This window comes from Acipenser ruthenus, chromosome 2 (assembly GCF_902713425.1).
Source record: "Acipenser ruthenus chromosome 2, fAciRut3.2 maternal haplotype, whole genome shotgun sequence".
NCBI lineage: Eukaryota > Metazoa > Chordata > Actinopteri > Acipenseriformes > Acipenseridae > Acipenser > Acipenser ruthenus.
Genome location: NC_081190.1, coordinates 20018480 through 20033707, shown reverse-complemented (window position 1 = coordinate 20033707; position 15228 = coordinate 20018480). Strand labels below are relative to the sequence as shown.

The 15228-nt window shown below is 40.2% G+C and overlaps 1 protein-coding gene across 1 annotated transcript; it reads left to right on the top strand.

Moving 5' to 3' along the window:
• The first annotated feature begins 747 nt into the window (after nucleotides 1-747).
• LOC117973147 (TATA box-binding protein-associated factor RNA polymerase I subunit C-like) lies at nucleotides 748-14607 on the top strand. The gene is made up of 14 exons (XM_058991337.1): nucleotides 748-1203; nucleotides 1615-1711; nucleotides 3403-3512; nucleotides 5734-5829; nucleotides 5960-6030; nucleotides 6433-6680; nucleotides 6821-6949; nucleotides 8399-8516; nucleotides 8898-8969; nucleotides 9096-9231; nucleotides 9400-9528; nucleotides 9648-9825; nucleotides 11046-11183; nucleotides 12369-14607. The coding sequence occupies exons 1-14, from the start codon at nucleotides 1063-1065 to the stop codon at nucleotides 13739-13741; spliced, it is 3036 nt and encodes a 1011-aa protein (XP_058847320.1). The 5' UTR covers nucleotides 748-1062; the 3' UTR covers nucleotides 13742-14607.
• The last annotated feature ends 621 nt before the right edge of the window (nucleotides 14608-15228 follow it).

Here is a 15228-nt window from a genome sequence, read left to right as displayed (position 1 = left end):
AAAAGCAAAGTAGTCCTAAATAACAACTGCGTGTGTTTGGACTGACACAGAAAGAGGAAATCAAAGAAAGAAAAGTAAAGAAAAGAATGACTGAGGAGTATTTTTCTCTGGCGTACTCCATCGCTAAATTCTTGTAGTTCACATATTGTAGTTCACATTTAGAGGATGCCACAATGATAAATAATTTGCTTTATTTATGTATTTATTTATTTATGTAAGATTGTGTAATTTAGTTTGGTATGCAACTATTCACAAACCACCATTGGAGGTACTGTACAGCTACAACTCCGGTACTACTACTACAAAAAAAAAATCCATAATTAAAAAAAGAAAAAAAAATCCGATTTTCGATTTTTTTTAAAAAATTAAATCGCCAGCCCTGGCATACAGTAAAGTACAGATTCGCATTTGCAAAGAGTTGTTTGGAGTTACTTTAAAAATTGCAAAATACATACATTACATTTCATGCAGGAAAGAAAAGTGAAGAATTGGTGTTGACAATGTAAAGTTGAACTCATTTTGAATTAACCCCTTTTAGATTGAAACTGCTGTCAGTTTGCATTAAAAATTAAGTAAAGAAAAAAAAAGGGGGGAAAAAGCGTTTCTGAACTTGCTTTGTAACGTACAATTTGTCCCATTCGATTCACCGTATCAGACATCCTGTCCTCGGTTATTATTGGCTGTTCCAGTTGTCTTTATAAGCATGTGACCCAATCGTCCTGTCTTAATTGGTTAACAGATTGAGCCTATTATTTACATTTTAACATCTATGCCTGTTGCTTTAGTTTACCAGCCGTGCTTCAGTACCAGAAGTAAACCATGTGGGATGTCCTCCGTTTGCACCAGAGAGGTTTTGCTAAAAGTAGTTTATAATGTGGTATGAAACGATCAAATATTGTAAAGTTATGTAAATGTATTTTTGTTTATAACAGGTATGATGGCTGGCCTGCAACCTGTGTGAAAATAGTTTTTTGACGAGCACTTCAGACACAGTAAGAAGATATTCATCTATTCGGAACCAGATGCATATGTTTAAAACCTAAAGATTGTCAAAACGACATTATGAATAACAAGTTCCCAGTGGTGCAGTTCCCCAGGTTATATAACAACGGTCCACCACGCAAGAAACCCAGTTCCATCCCTTCAGTTGATGGATGGGGAGAATACGGGCATGTTATGACAATCGGTACAGCCCAGTCACGCGTAAGTACCAATAGTTTAATCACTGAGTACTGTGTGTGGATTGTGGTCTTTATCCTACGTTGTTAGCAGGTTGGTCATCTTCTGTATTTCAGGTTTTGAAACCTGGCGGCATTAATCATTCTCAATGACTTGGATTTTGTGAGAGAATTTACGGAACCTCCTTGTTACAAGTAGTATAGCCTTTCTCCGACATTATTTTGTGTGTATGTATGTATATGTATGTGTGTGTGTATATATATATATATATAAAGCCTATTGTCAGATATTTTTTCATTATCTCGTGTGGGATTTAGTTACCATGCCAACGTGTTTATCTCTGGCAAATCACTAAGCTTGAATAATATGTATATGTTTATCCAATATCTGCTTCTAATATTATCATTGCAGTACTGTGTTTTCTGTTATTTCCAGGGAGCTGATTTGAAGTTTGAGGCCCAGCACAGTTTAAAGGGAGAAAAATGGAAGCCAGTCGAACCGGTAGCAGTTCCTCTGTTGTCACCGAATTCAGGTAACGGAAAGAATACACTGAACGAAAAAATGCATTAAATAAGGCACTTAAACAGCACACACAGCTTGTGTATTGGTTGTGTACAGCATGTTATCCACTCAACAAAACCTCTTTAGTCTGTCAAGTTTCAAGTTCTTCCTCAAAACCGTTCAGTACAGTACAGCCTGTCATATCTGATTTTATTGGTTCTAGGGGTCCATCGGATATTTACAAATATCATATCGCATGTCAATAAACACCAAATACTGATGAACGTATACTATACAAAGAAAATAATGAAAATGATTGCAGAACAAAGCACTGTAATACAATATTTGGCAATTAACACAATAGAATTCCAAAAACAGTTCTTACCATGCTTTCTGAGTCTTTGCCAAAGTAATCCAACAGGTTATTTTCTGCAGTGTGTGTTAATCCAAGACAGAAACAACATGAAGAAAGCGCACACACAAACTGGCTTTGGAGGTCAGCGAAAAAAAATCTTGTTTCAGTTATGTGCTTACTTGTTTTCTTTTATTTTACATGGTTAATCTGGGCAGTTGTGTGAAGTGACACCATGTAAAAAGTGAAACTGAATTCCTTTTATTTATTTATTTTTTGAATCTGCAACCTAATCCATCTGTAACCTAATCCATCCTGCTAAGAACTTAATTTACTGTTTTAGACCCATAATAAAACATGCATTGATCAGTTTCCATCAGTACCGTTCAGTTGATAGCAGCATGACAGATGACACATGCCAGAGGTTCATTATTATTATTATTAATTTCTTAGCAGACGCCCTTATCCAGGGCGACTTACAATTGTTACAAGATATCACATTATTTTTCCATACAATTACATTATTTTATTTATTTATTTTTTTTACACATTATTACATTATTTTTTACATACAATTATCCATTTATACAGTTGGGTTTTTACTGGAGCAATCTAGGTAAAGTACCTTGCTCAAGGGTACAACAGCAGTGTCCCCCACCTGGGATCGAACCCACGACCCTCAGGTCAAGAGTCCAGAGCCCTGTGGGGCTCCCGAGTGGCGCATCCAGTAAAGGCGCTCCGCGCGGAGTGCAGGATGTGCCCTATAGCCTGGAGATTGCAGGTTCGAATCCAGGCTATGTCACAGCCGACTGTGACCGGGAGTTCCTAGGGGGCGGCGCACAATTGGTGTTAGGGCTTAGGTCGGCAGGGGAATCCACAGCTCACCACGCATCAGCGACCCCTGTGGCCGATAGGGTGCATGTGGTTCTGCAGTGGAAAAATGATGGCTTGGCAGGACACGTTTTGGAGGACGCGTGTTCCAGCCTCCGTTTCCCGAGTCGGCGGGGGGGGGGGGGTTGCGAGCGGTGAGCTGAGGATACAGATAATAATTGGGCATACTAAATTGGGGAGAAAACCTGGGTAAAAAATTGGAGACGACTAAATTTAAAAAAAAAAAAAAAAAAAAACAACCCTTACCCACTGCCCCACACTGCTGCCCATTGGTTCATCGGTTAACAGAAGGGATATGACAGGTTACTGTAATCGGTTTTGCTTTTACGATTTCTACAATATCTGTACATTTGTCCATTAGCAACATACTTATTATGGTTGCTGTAGGAGGGTTCATAATTGTATACCTTATGTATATTACTGTAGGGTAAACAGAAGCATGCTGTATATCATTATAAGAAAGGTGTTCTTTTTTTCAGCCTGCAAGGTTTCCACTGTTACCCCAGCAGATCTGACTACAAAAGGGAAAATCATAAGACGCATTGGAGAGCATGAGTCTTTAAAAGGGGCTTTAGACTTCACAGAACATGTAAGTAGTTTCCAGAGCGGCTTACATTTATTATTGGGCAGCCCAACTGCAGGGCATAATGCCTGGGATTGACGTTGCCAGGCTTCAGGAGCTTGGTTGTATTCATTGCAAGAGGCAGTTTGCTCGACAAGTGGGTTGCAATGGTGAAGTAACATGTGAATTAGGCATTTCAAATGGGGTAGAAAAGCAGTGTGATGGTAAATTGACCACCTGAGCTATTTTCCTCATGTAATTAATAAATGTTTACTGACAGTTTTTTAAAATTAGTCAATAAACGTTTTCCTGTCAATTGTCTGTGTGGGGGGGCAGTCCGCAAGCACAGGTGTAGGTATTGTGAATGCTAGCAGTGAGCACCCTATCCAGTCTAGCATAATCTACCTGTTTACATGTGTTTTGTGTACTACATTGTACTGTAAACTGATTGTATTGTGCTGCAGTGCATTGTATTTTTAAATCTTTGCAATGAGCAGAGTTGCATAGGGCAGGTGCACCACACTTCACCTCACTGGGGTTTAGTGTTGGGTGGCTGGCGAGCTCAGTTGTACTTGTAAGTAGCACATGATGTACTTGTATATAAAGATTTTTTGTGCAATTTAATTTGTAATAAAAAAGTGGTTCCCTCTGGTGCTTACTGCTTCTGTCTAATACCTCATTTTCATGGACAGCCAACTCAAGTCGACTCAAATTGGTCTGAATTCTCCCAGAACTTGAGTTGCTGGACAACTCGAGTTGGTGGAAAAAGGTGACGTTTCCATGCTTTACCGAGTTATCACGTGAGCTGAGCAGGAAATGCTTGCGAGTTAAAGGTCAAGATGTGCATTCGCTGCAGACAGTGTTAGTAGAATTGTCAATGATTTTAAAAGATAAATCCACCAAGATGTTTTTTCGCATTTGTTTCATGCAGTACATATTCATCTGGCAGACTGCTATGCAGAACAGGGAAAGAAGTGCTGGACGAGGGAAATATGTGTCAGGTGTCAAAGTGGATATGAGAATGGCAGTGATGAAGCCAATTTGCTACTGTAGTAGGACTGTTCTTTTTTTATGTTAAGCAATTTTCTTTGTTATTTTTCACAAGGGTTTAATTAACAGCCAAAATTGTTTATGCCAGACTTGTTAAAGTCTGTAAGAAAATGGTTGATTGTTATTGTTGATACCTTGTAGATATTACTAAAGACACCCACTGTGCAGGTATTGCAAAGTCCATAAACAAAATATTAAAATAAATTAGTTCTGCACCATATAAAAACTGAGCTGATTTTACCAGTGCTTGCTAGTCTAACTGATTAGAAGGCCATTTTTGTTCTCCAAGTTGCTCCAATGACATTGTAGATGCTAGTATAACAAGTTACTGTAAATGAGATGCTGTTTTAGCAGACACATTTCATTAAGTAAACATTTATTTGAATCCTTTTGGAATTTATTATAAACACATAAGTATAACAAGTGTGTAATGTCTTTAGGCAGGGTTTTAAAAAAATCCCTCTTGTTACAATTCTTCGATCTATTGATGTTGAGGTTTAAAATTGAGATGAGGTAAAACATACATTATGGTAATTGGCCAGTTAAAAGCTGAATTCCCTTTGAATCAAAAGCACTCTGCAGAACCTAATGACATAATTTAACCATGTTCAAATTAAATGTCGGTTCGTTTTTATATATATATATATATATATGTATATACACTGTACATGAAGACGTTGCACACTATTGTTATGCTTATGTGTTTATAATGCGGATCTGCATCTGCCACACAAAACTCACCTGTCTACAGATTAAAAGGTGACAATTTGTTTAATTGAAAGCACTTCTGAGATTCTACACACAGCACAACCTAATTGTGTGATATAGAAGTTTAACCGGCTTTCAATTGAAACATGTCGGTTCAGTGAGACCTTAAAGGCCAGCAGTGTGGAGTAATGGTTAGGGCTCTGGACTCTTGATCAGAGCGTCGTGGGTTCAATTCCAGGTGGTGGACACTGCTGTTGTACCCTTGAGCAAGGTACTTTACCTAGATTGCTCCAGTAAAAACCCAACTGTATAACTGGGTAATTGTATGTAAAAATAATGTGATATGTGTAACAATTGTAAGTCGCCCTGGATAAGGGTGTCTGCTAAGAAATAATAATAATAATAAAGGACAATTATTCGTAACCGCTGTATTCGTCCCATCCCTAATAGATGCTTAACTTTTTTAATTCATTTTTTTTTTATCTTACAGATGAGTAATTTCTACCTTGATAACTACGATGATGCCTTCAGTGCAATGGGGGGACTCCTAGAGGAACACCTATATTTTGGTGATGGCAGTCTCAAGGTAAAAGTCAGCCAGTGTAGAATTCTATGTGGTTGTTTGCATGTGTCTGGGTCTGTAGCTTGTATCATTTCTAGTTCATATGTTTGTGGCACTATCTCAATAAAATATGAACACTTTGATTTCTTTTCAGGGAAGAATAAGAGAGACTACCATTGGTGTGTCACAGCTGAATAAATTTTTAGAGAATATGAAGTACAAAACGTAAGTAAGACTATTAGAAAAATCATATTTGTAGGCAAGACCAGGAGTGGCCAGAAATCAAAGTAATTGGAAATGCATAACTGCATCATGTCTGACTGTAGCCAGTCCCATTAGACCCCACCTTTTCAGAGTACAGCCTTAACAGAAATCACAGCAGACTTTATACTTACGACAATTGAGCACTGTCATTTACAAGAGCTGAAATTCTCCCCATATTTAGAACAAAGTCCAAAGTACCATCACAGTTGAATAATGTATAATCTAAAATGTAAATGTGACATATTGTACTGTATGTATGTACAGGTGCCTCCGCCGTGTCCACCATCAGTTATCTTAATCGCTACCTCTCGGGGATTGCTTTGTATGCTGCTAGTAGCCATCAGTACCGCCTTTATTTTTCAGGTGTCCATTTACCACTCTTGGTGATAGATCGAGGCTCCAGAGCTACCTGTTTGGTGATAGCATTTATGATATCCCTCCTGCACTGCTGGCTGAGAACATCCATGAGGAGATGGCTCTGCAGAGAAACAGGGTGCTGTTTGACAGCGCGACCACAGGGGGCGCCCTGGGTTACTTCCCACTCGAGGAGAAAGAACACTTTCAAGAGGGGTGTCTGATTTACCCAAGCAAAGCTGCCCTGAACTACCTCAGTATCCTGCTAACAGAAACTGCACTCAGATTAAGCCTTTTCACGGTTTTTGAATCTGTTTGAATGATAAATTGGCCTTTGTTTTGTTTATGCTCATACAGCAGACCAGAGCTCAGAGTTGTTAAATCTTTAACTAAACAGATTTCCGTAAGGTTGTGGTGGAGTTTGGTGAGGAGGATACGCCAAAGCTAAGCATGAGAAACAAACCTGTAACATTTGAACTGAATGGGACCATCCGGCAAATCAGCATGGGGAATGTGGAAGAGCAAGGCAAGTGTTTCCTGGTCAAGTTTTATACAAATACTGTAAATATTATTTAATAAATGCCTCAGAGTTAACATGTGATTTAATCCGGACTGAAGTTTGACTTTTCCCAATGTCAGGCGAACCAGCTGTTGTCAAGCTAATGAACTCTGGATTATTGGTCTTCACAGGTCCAAATTAATCAACCTGACCATGAACTGACAATTATTTACCAGACCCGACCTGATGTAAAGTTCTTGTTATTAGATCCGGTTCCGACCCGGCCCCGAAAAAACAGTGGAACGCTTTTCCTTTCCCCATCTTAGTATATGCACTGACCAGATACAGTATTAACCTGGAAATCTGTCTGAACTACAGACAGTGTTTATTCCATCATGAACCTACACAGAGGATTGTACAATTAAATATATAATATGTTTGTGTAAAAGATACAAAGATAAATACATTATCTGAAAATCAAATTAACTGAAGTACAATCTCAAATAATGTCTTGTCACTTCTTCATATTGCTATTTAAAAAGGCAATGCTAAAAACTGCCTCGCAAGCAACACTTGATACTTGATTTTTCTGTGAGCTTTTGTTCATGGAATTGGTTCCTCTTAAGTTTTTCTTTCACTTCCTTGTCATAAACAAATCCATTACTCTGACTTAAGAATGATCTAAAAGAAACACCTTCGATATGCATCACATGTCTGCTGCTGCGCTCTGCAAGCCATGACATGTGCTACTGGGGGAAGATTTTTAGTACCAAAAAGAGCAATGGCCATCTCTCTTTAATAGTAATCAACAGTTTGTGTGTTACCGAGTAAACAAAATCCGACCCGACCCGTGACAGTTTTGCACCTGAAAACCCGTTCGGTACGGTTTGGGTCTTGAGCTCCCCCTCCCCTCCCAATTTAATATGTGATCCCAAGTAATTGTAGCTCACAAAATAGTTCTATAAAGTGTCTCTGCCATGCACATCTATTTATTTTATAGGTCTCAAGTGTACAGTTTTGAAACAAACACATGTTGTAGCAAAACATACTATCCGGTACTGCACAACTCTGTTTGGAAGCCATGCTTTTTGACTGTCTTGTACTTCCTAGGTCATTTCACGTGGCGAGTGAAGTTGTCCCCAGCCCTTCACTGGCTTCTTTCCTGTCAATAACCAATCTGCTGCTACCCTTATTGACTGACATGCTTTCAGCCAGTAACATGCTTTGACCTAGAAGATACTGCTGAGCTGTACAAATGCAAACTGATAACCCTGGAGTAAAGCAAAGAAACTGAGAATTTCCTTTAACCTAAGAGTACCAGATATTAGAAACTGAGCGTGTGCTGTGACGTGTTCCTGCACATTTGAGTCGTATGTAGCCAATGAAAGTTCGCTATTATTACTTTAAAGAAAGGAGGGAGCAGGCTGGTTCCAATTCTGGTAGTGTGCATAATAATCCCAAAACTCTTTTTTTCAGTTTATGTAGGTGTCCGCTCGGATTATCTCTGTGGTGTTTGGAGAGTTGACAGCAAAATGAAACCAGCCTCCCTTCAGGTCATTCAAACAGAGCAAATTGCCACTTGCATCAACGTCAGGTATACTCTTTTTGTGTTATTATATACATTTGAATATCCGTTTGTCATGTATATCATTCAAAGACAGAATGTTTTCCTATTTGTAACTTGTAACCCAAGGCACTTGGTTACAGTTTGAACAGGGAATGGCTGAGCATTTTTCTATACAAATATGTGCTTGTTATGATCATCACTCACCTTTACTAAGATGCATTGTGTCATTTTCACTTCATCTTTATTTTTTTATGCACATTTTGCTGATTTAACCTGTAAACTGTAGTTGAAAGAGATGGACCAATATGTGGATCACTATAAAGCAGGTGGCTGCTCTTTAGTTTTGTGCCTTAGGTTATCCTTCAAAATTAATAAAATACATGTGGATAATATTGTTTTTATTATTAGTCCCCACATTCCGGGAGAGATGCTTGTCGTCAGTGAGAGTGGAGCTGCATATCTGTGGAGTCTTGAAAGAGGGTGAAGAACTTTTAATGTTTTAATAATAAAAGGGACTTGCTTTTAATAATTGTTTTTGCTGTTAAAAGTGCAACAATGACTTAATGCATATTCTCTTTGCTTTTTATTATTTTTATATATATATAGTCTCAATAAGATTCGACATGAAACTGAGAACTTACACTTCAATGCCCAGTCCTCCTGGAGGTGGTGTGATTTCACTGCCCACCCTAGAGTGGTGACGTATGCTGACCGGTCAGGAGTGGACCTTACAGACATGAGGGTTAGTCCTTAAGCTCATGGTCCATTTTTTACCTTCCCAATACAGGGTTTTAAACTACACAGGTGTGGCCATAACTGGTTAAAAAGTAGAACATAAAACTGTTTGAGAGCTTGCAGCTGCCTAGTGATCCTTCATGTATTAACTTTTCACTTGACGTGTTTTTTACAGTCCCCAGAAAATCAAAGCCAGGCCTTGTTTTCAATTGGAGAAGCTTCAGAGTGCAGTAAAGGGGAGAGAGTGATCCTGCCCAAATATCTAAGTGATGTAAATGCCTATCACTACCTAATCACTACACAGGTATGGGACAAGCCTACAGCACTACATTTTAGAACTACTTTTAGGGCCTCTGGTTTGGGATTAAAATTGGAATTAAAATTCATGTTGTGACATTTTTACTGTTTCTTCTTTTTGGTCAGTATTCAGCCTATATTGTGGATGAGCGCTTTCCTTGTCTGCCGGTAATGAAGTGGGAACACATGCTGGAGTCTCCACCAATGTTTTCCCAGGTGTTACCTGGGGAACCCTGGAACAGGAGTAACAAGGTGTTGCTGGCAACTCAGCGCTCACAGGAACTCTTGATGCTGCAGTATTCAGGTAAAACTCTCCTGTCAATCCAGGGGGTTTGTTTCACAAGTGAATGATGCAAGTGTAATGGATTTTTATGGCTTTTAAATGTGATTGGCATCATTTCCACTTTACATCAATTCAAATCCTCTGCCACATGCTCTTGTTTGTCATCTAGTGTGATTATTTGGAGTGAAAAACCATGATTTTACCCAAATATTGCCTAACTGTTCCGTTTTTATATTTCAAAATGGTCCTGAAATACTGGTGAGTGTTAATTTCTACATACAAAGTTTTTTCTTTCAACAAAAAACTGCTTACATTTCTGACATTTTAAGCAGTAAAAGTCCATTTTAAACCAGTCAGTTACTAATACCAAGTAAACAACAAGGTAACAACGAGGAAACACTGGCAAATAAAACAGTAACACAACAGTCATATTGCATGTTGTTCAGTATCGTACATCTCTAGTATCACAGTACAATTGCGTTCATCAAATGGCACTCTAGTCGTTCGTAAACTCCTGGAGCACTCTCTGGGGTCTTCAAACTCCTCCGAGTTGTCAGAGAACACTACTGCTCCAGATCCAAAGTTAGATGTTTAGAGCATTTAAATATGGCAGCTATCACTGCGTTATAAGATTATTATCTTTCAAAACTAAATGACGTATTTGTAAATTAATACTAATACCGTGGTCTGTTCTTTCTGTCTGTGTTGCATGTAAAGAGTATTGAACAGTCTCTGTCTTATAGATGACAAGCTTCTGTAATTTCCACGTTTACGCCATTTTGCCATTTGCAGTATCCATCTGTTTGTATATAGTTTTCAGTGTTGACCCTCGGACAAAACAGTTTGCCATGATTAAAAGTTACTCTAGGGCCCCCTATTAATACACTGAAAGAACCGGTGGACAACAAGGTGTATTTTAAACAAAACAAAACGCGCCAAAATTCAAACCTCAGAAATGTTGCTGTACTGCGGGTAATAAATTAATATAGTACTTTGGTGAAATTGGTTCAGAGAACATAACCTGTCATTAATTATATTCCAAATTTTGATTTATCTGGGTAAGCTGTTGGCTGTTAACAGCAAAGAACAATAAGTAAAGTATTAATGTGCTAGGAAAATCTGGAACATTGTATCAAATTAGCTCAGTTATTATGTTAAAGTGCTGCTTTTTCTAAATGTTTTAATCTTTCTTTTTTACAACAATTCCATATTGCTGGATGTTAATTCTTTCCTATTAACAGGTGGTACCCAGCTTGCTTGCCAGTCTCTTGCTCCTCCTCGGAAACTTTCTAGCCCTCCTGATTGCCTGAAGCATCTCCCTGTCCAGATACCTCACAGAGAAGACGCTGTGAATGAGAGACTGGGATCACATGGGGCAGGTAAATACACATTTTTGGAGTTGAATATGAGCTGGCTTTAATTGTGTACAGCACCTCAAAGTAATCTTTTCCCAGGGGGAAGGAGGAGGTACCTATACTCTACATTGCACCCACCCACCCCCCCAAAGATGCCCTTCTCAAAGTTAGTGTGCAGTCTTGAAAGCTTGTATATTGTGCCTCTTTTCCACTGTACAACCGAGCCGCGCCAGGACCATACCGAGCACTCACAGTGCGGTTAAGGGGAGCCAGGGTTGTTTTTCCACTGCAGAGCCAAGACGTGCCACTGACGTCACACGCAACGAAAGACAGTTGTTATTAAATATTGTTATTAATTAACTCAGTTTGCCACCAGATTCAGGTGTCTTGTGAGGCAGGAGTTTCACGGTTTGGTTCTCACTCGGCCTGACAAATAGCCAGTGGAGAAGCACCCGTACTCGTACTGTAGCGAGCACTCACGGGTCTGATGTGCCAGTGAAGCACCCGTACTCGTACCGTACCGAGCCCTCACGGGTCGGATGTGCCAGTGAAGCACCCGTACTCGTATCGTACCGAGCCCTCACGGGTCTGATGTGCCAGTGAAGCACCCGTACTCGTACCGTACCGAGCCCTCACGGGTCGGATGTGCCAGTGAAGCACCCGTACTCGTATCGTACCGAGCCCTCACGGGTCAGATGTGCCAGTGAAGCACCCGTACTCGTACCGTACCGAGCCCTCACGGGTCGGATGTGCCAGTGAAGCACCCGTACTCGTACTGTACCGAGCCCTCACGGGTCGGATGTGCCAGTGAAGCACCCGTACTCGTACCGTACCGAGCCCTCACGGGTCGGATGTGCCAGTGGAGAAGCGCCCGTACTCGTACTGTACCGAGCCCTCACGGGTCGAATGTGCCAGTGAAGCACCCGTACTCGTACCGTACCGAGCCCTCACGGGTCGGATGTGCCAGTGAAGCACCCGTACTCGTACCGTACCGAGCCCTCACGGGTCGGATGTGCCAGTGGTTTCATAAAAAGAACCATACTTTAAATTTTTATGTTTACATAGGTGGACACATATAACTTCTGTACTATTACCATTTAAGAATGAGTTTTTAAAGTCAATGAATATAAAATGTACAAACTATGTAGAGGACAGTTGGGTGTGTCTATGAATACTGCACTACATTTATGCATATGTTTATTTTATTAGGTTTGACGGCGCTGTATCATCACCGGGCACCAGAGTCCCTGTGTGTGCTCCAGCTGTCTCAGGCAGGAGACATTTTCTACCAGATGTTGAGACACGAAAAAAACCCTGACGAAATAGCGGCAAGAAATACAGAAACAGAGTCTAGCAACAAAGAGCCTGAAGAAAATACTGGAGCAACACAGAAGTCAAGTGTGGAGCAGCAAGTTGAAACAGTTGCCATAGAGAACATTCTGGAAAGTGATGAGGAACAAGGGGCTTCCCACCAGCTTGAGATTGTGGTAAACGACCCTGAAGAGCAGACAGATTTGGGTGCACAAACAGAGCCTCAAAGTGGGTCACCACAGTTCACACAAGAAAGTGGGTCCCACCTTGGAGACGACGACAATCAACCTTCCACAGAAACCTGCCACCTGGATGAAATGGTGATCCCCAGCAGAACAGCTCTTGCCAAGTGGAAAACGTGGCTAAAGACTTTTTTTAAAAAGCAACACAAGCTACCCAAGGAAAAAAAATCCCTCAGAATTTACAATGCCAAAAGAATTCCCAATTACAGACCAACATTAGAAAACACAATTTATTGCGATGTGAGAGAGAAAATGAAGGTGGCAGTTAAAGAGAGGAAGGTATTAAGCAGCAGCACAACCCAGCTGCACCCACTGGAGATTGTCACTATCCCAGACCCTGTGGACCCCTCGTTCTGGACTGATGAGCTGAGTGAGCGTCTCACTGCTTCCTGGGAGGGCAGGTGGAGCAGCTGGTGGGAGGATAAGCTGGGGTTAAACCGTGACCAGAAGATTGAGGCCCTGCGCAGGAAACGGAAGCAGCAGAAGCAGGCCCGGGCTCGCAAACGCAGGGGCCTCTCCCAAAGCTTCACCTCGTCCGCCAGCTACCAGTCTGACCTGTCTGACTTCAGCGACTTTTCAGGGTGGTCCTCGGCAGCTAGCAGTGCTGGAGAAGCCAGTGGCCCATCCTCGCTACCTGACACAGACACCACCTCGCTGTCTTATTCAACCCAGAGGTCAAGTCTTAGAGCTGGAACAGTCGCCACAGATAATCCAGCAGCAGTTTCCGATCAAGAGACGGTATGTTCTCGCCCTTCCAGTATAAAAGCTTTCCCCTCTTTAGAACTCCCAAGGATAGGCACTCCGAGGGACCTAAAGAGGAAAACCCAGGATTGCCTGGCCGCCTTGTCTGAGCCGCAAAATAGCGTGGAGCAGGATGAGGACGACAGCTGGTCCTTTCCGTTGGCTTCTTCTTCACAGAGATCCTCCATTCCCAAATCCTCGCAGACAAACCGTTTGGTGATACCTTCCTCTCAAGGGTCAATGATGTCTTCACAGCCCAGGAAGAAAAAGTCAAGAATGGGCTTCTAAGTTGTCAAAGGCGAGATGGATAACAAACTAAAGTAAACAATTAAATGTTTGCTAAAATGTTCCTTCCCTATGAACTGCAACTTTCAGGTCTCCATAGACTGCTCTGTACTAACTGATTCATGCTGTCTGTCTACACGGCATTAAAAACATATTCGAGTTGCCATGAAATGAGACCGCTGCCCAGATACAATTATTTAAGTGTAGACTTCATAGACAGGATTTACATTTTGTTTATGATGCCACTATTGTACTAATACTGTAGTATATAGATTTACTTTTTTTCTTATTTTGTTGCTTCAGTTATTATTATTATTTGTTTATTTAGCAGACGCCTTTTATCCAAGGCAACTTACAGAGACTAGGGTGTGTGAACTATGCATCAGCTGCAGAGTCACTTACAACTACATCTCACCCGAAAGACGGAGCACAAGGAGGTTAAGTGACTTGCTCAGGGTCACACAATGAGTCAGTGGCTGAGGTGGGATTTGAACCAGGGACCTCCTTGTTACAAGCCCTTTTCTTTAACCGCTGGACCACACATCCTCCTATAAAGGGTATAAAAAGGCACTGTGATCCAGTTAAGTGTTTTGCTGATAAATGTAACATGTTAAATATGAAAATGGAAGTTTTTGTTGGAATGAATTAGATATGGAAGAAGCACATTTGCTTAAATTGAATAAGAAAAATGCAGCACCATGAATTTTCTTTAATTTTAAAGAAATTATCTGGTGAAATAAAACATGACTGATCTGTACTACAAAAAGCTCTGAGTTTGTATATAATTCCACTGATATTAACGAAATACACAGAAAACTGTTTTGTCAACTAAACCACAGTCAGACAGAACAACTCAACAGAAACGTGAATACTGTTTTATTACACAACAATTTAGTTAGTTACAGTATTACACATAGTATTACGATTTTCAGTATAGCGTTTCATATTGTTTGCAAAAATTAATACAATCATACAGGAACATGTAAAAAAAAGTTTGCATAATTACAAATTTATTTCCACAAACACACCCCTTCTCATTTTTATTTGACTTATTTTGTGGACGGTTTCAGGAACAATTGCAATTTCATCATCACTTAGTAAATCTCCATCATTTACACTTATAACAGGCACTTATGTCTGTAAGTGGGATTTCAAACTCAAAACTCCAAGGAACTCATGACAATTTTCCCACAGTATGAAAAACAAACATTTGAACTGTTTGAAATAAGCATTACAAAACAGCAGAAACCAAATCCAGTTACCAAATTAACAAGCAATGGTCTTATTGAACAAGTATCAATTCAGAAAAAATGTTTCAAGTTCTTTATTCCTCTTTATGCCTGTATTACATCAGCCAGTCTGTAATACTGCACTTATGTACATTTTTTGTCTTTTAGTATTATGCATTTAGAGGTTGAATGTGGAGTGATGGGATAGTAGATATAGAGTGGCTGACGGTTTCTTGTTTAAACCCGATTTTGAGGGGTATG

Excerpts from the sequence above, each read along its gene's own strand:
- LOC117973147 (XM_058991337.1), top strand. The coding sequence starts at position 1,063 with ATGAATAACAAGTTCCCAGTGGTGCAGTTCCCCAGGTTATATAACAAC. Across the intron at positions 1,204-1,614 it reads TCGGTACAGCCCAGTCACGC|GGAGCTGATTTGAAGTTTGA; the intron begins GTAAGTACCAAT and ends TGTTATTTCCAG. Across the intron at positions 11,184-12,368 it reads ACTGGGATCACATGGGGCAG|GTTTGACGGCGCTGTATCAT; the intron begins GTAAATACACAT and ends TTATTTTATTAG.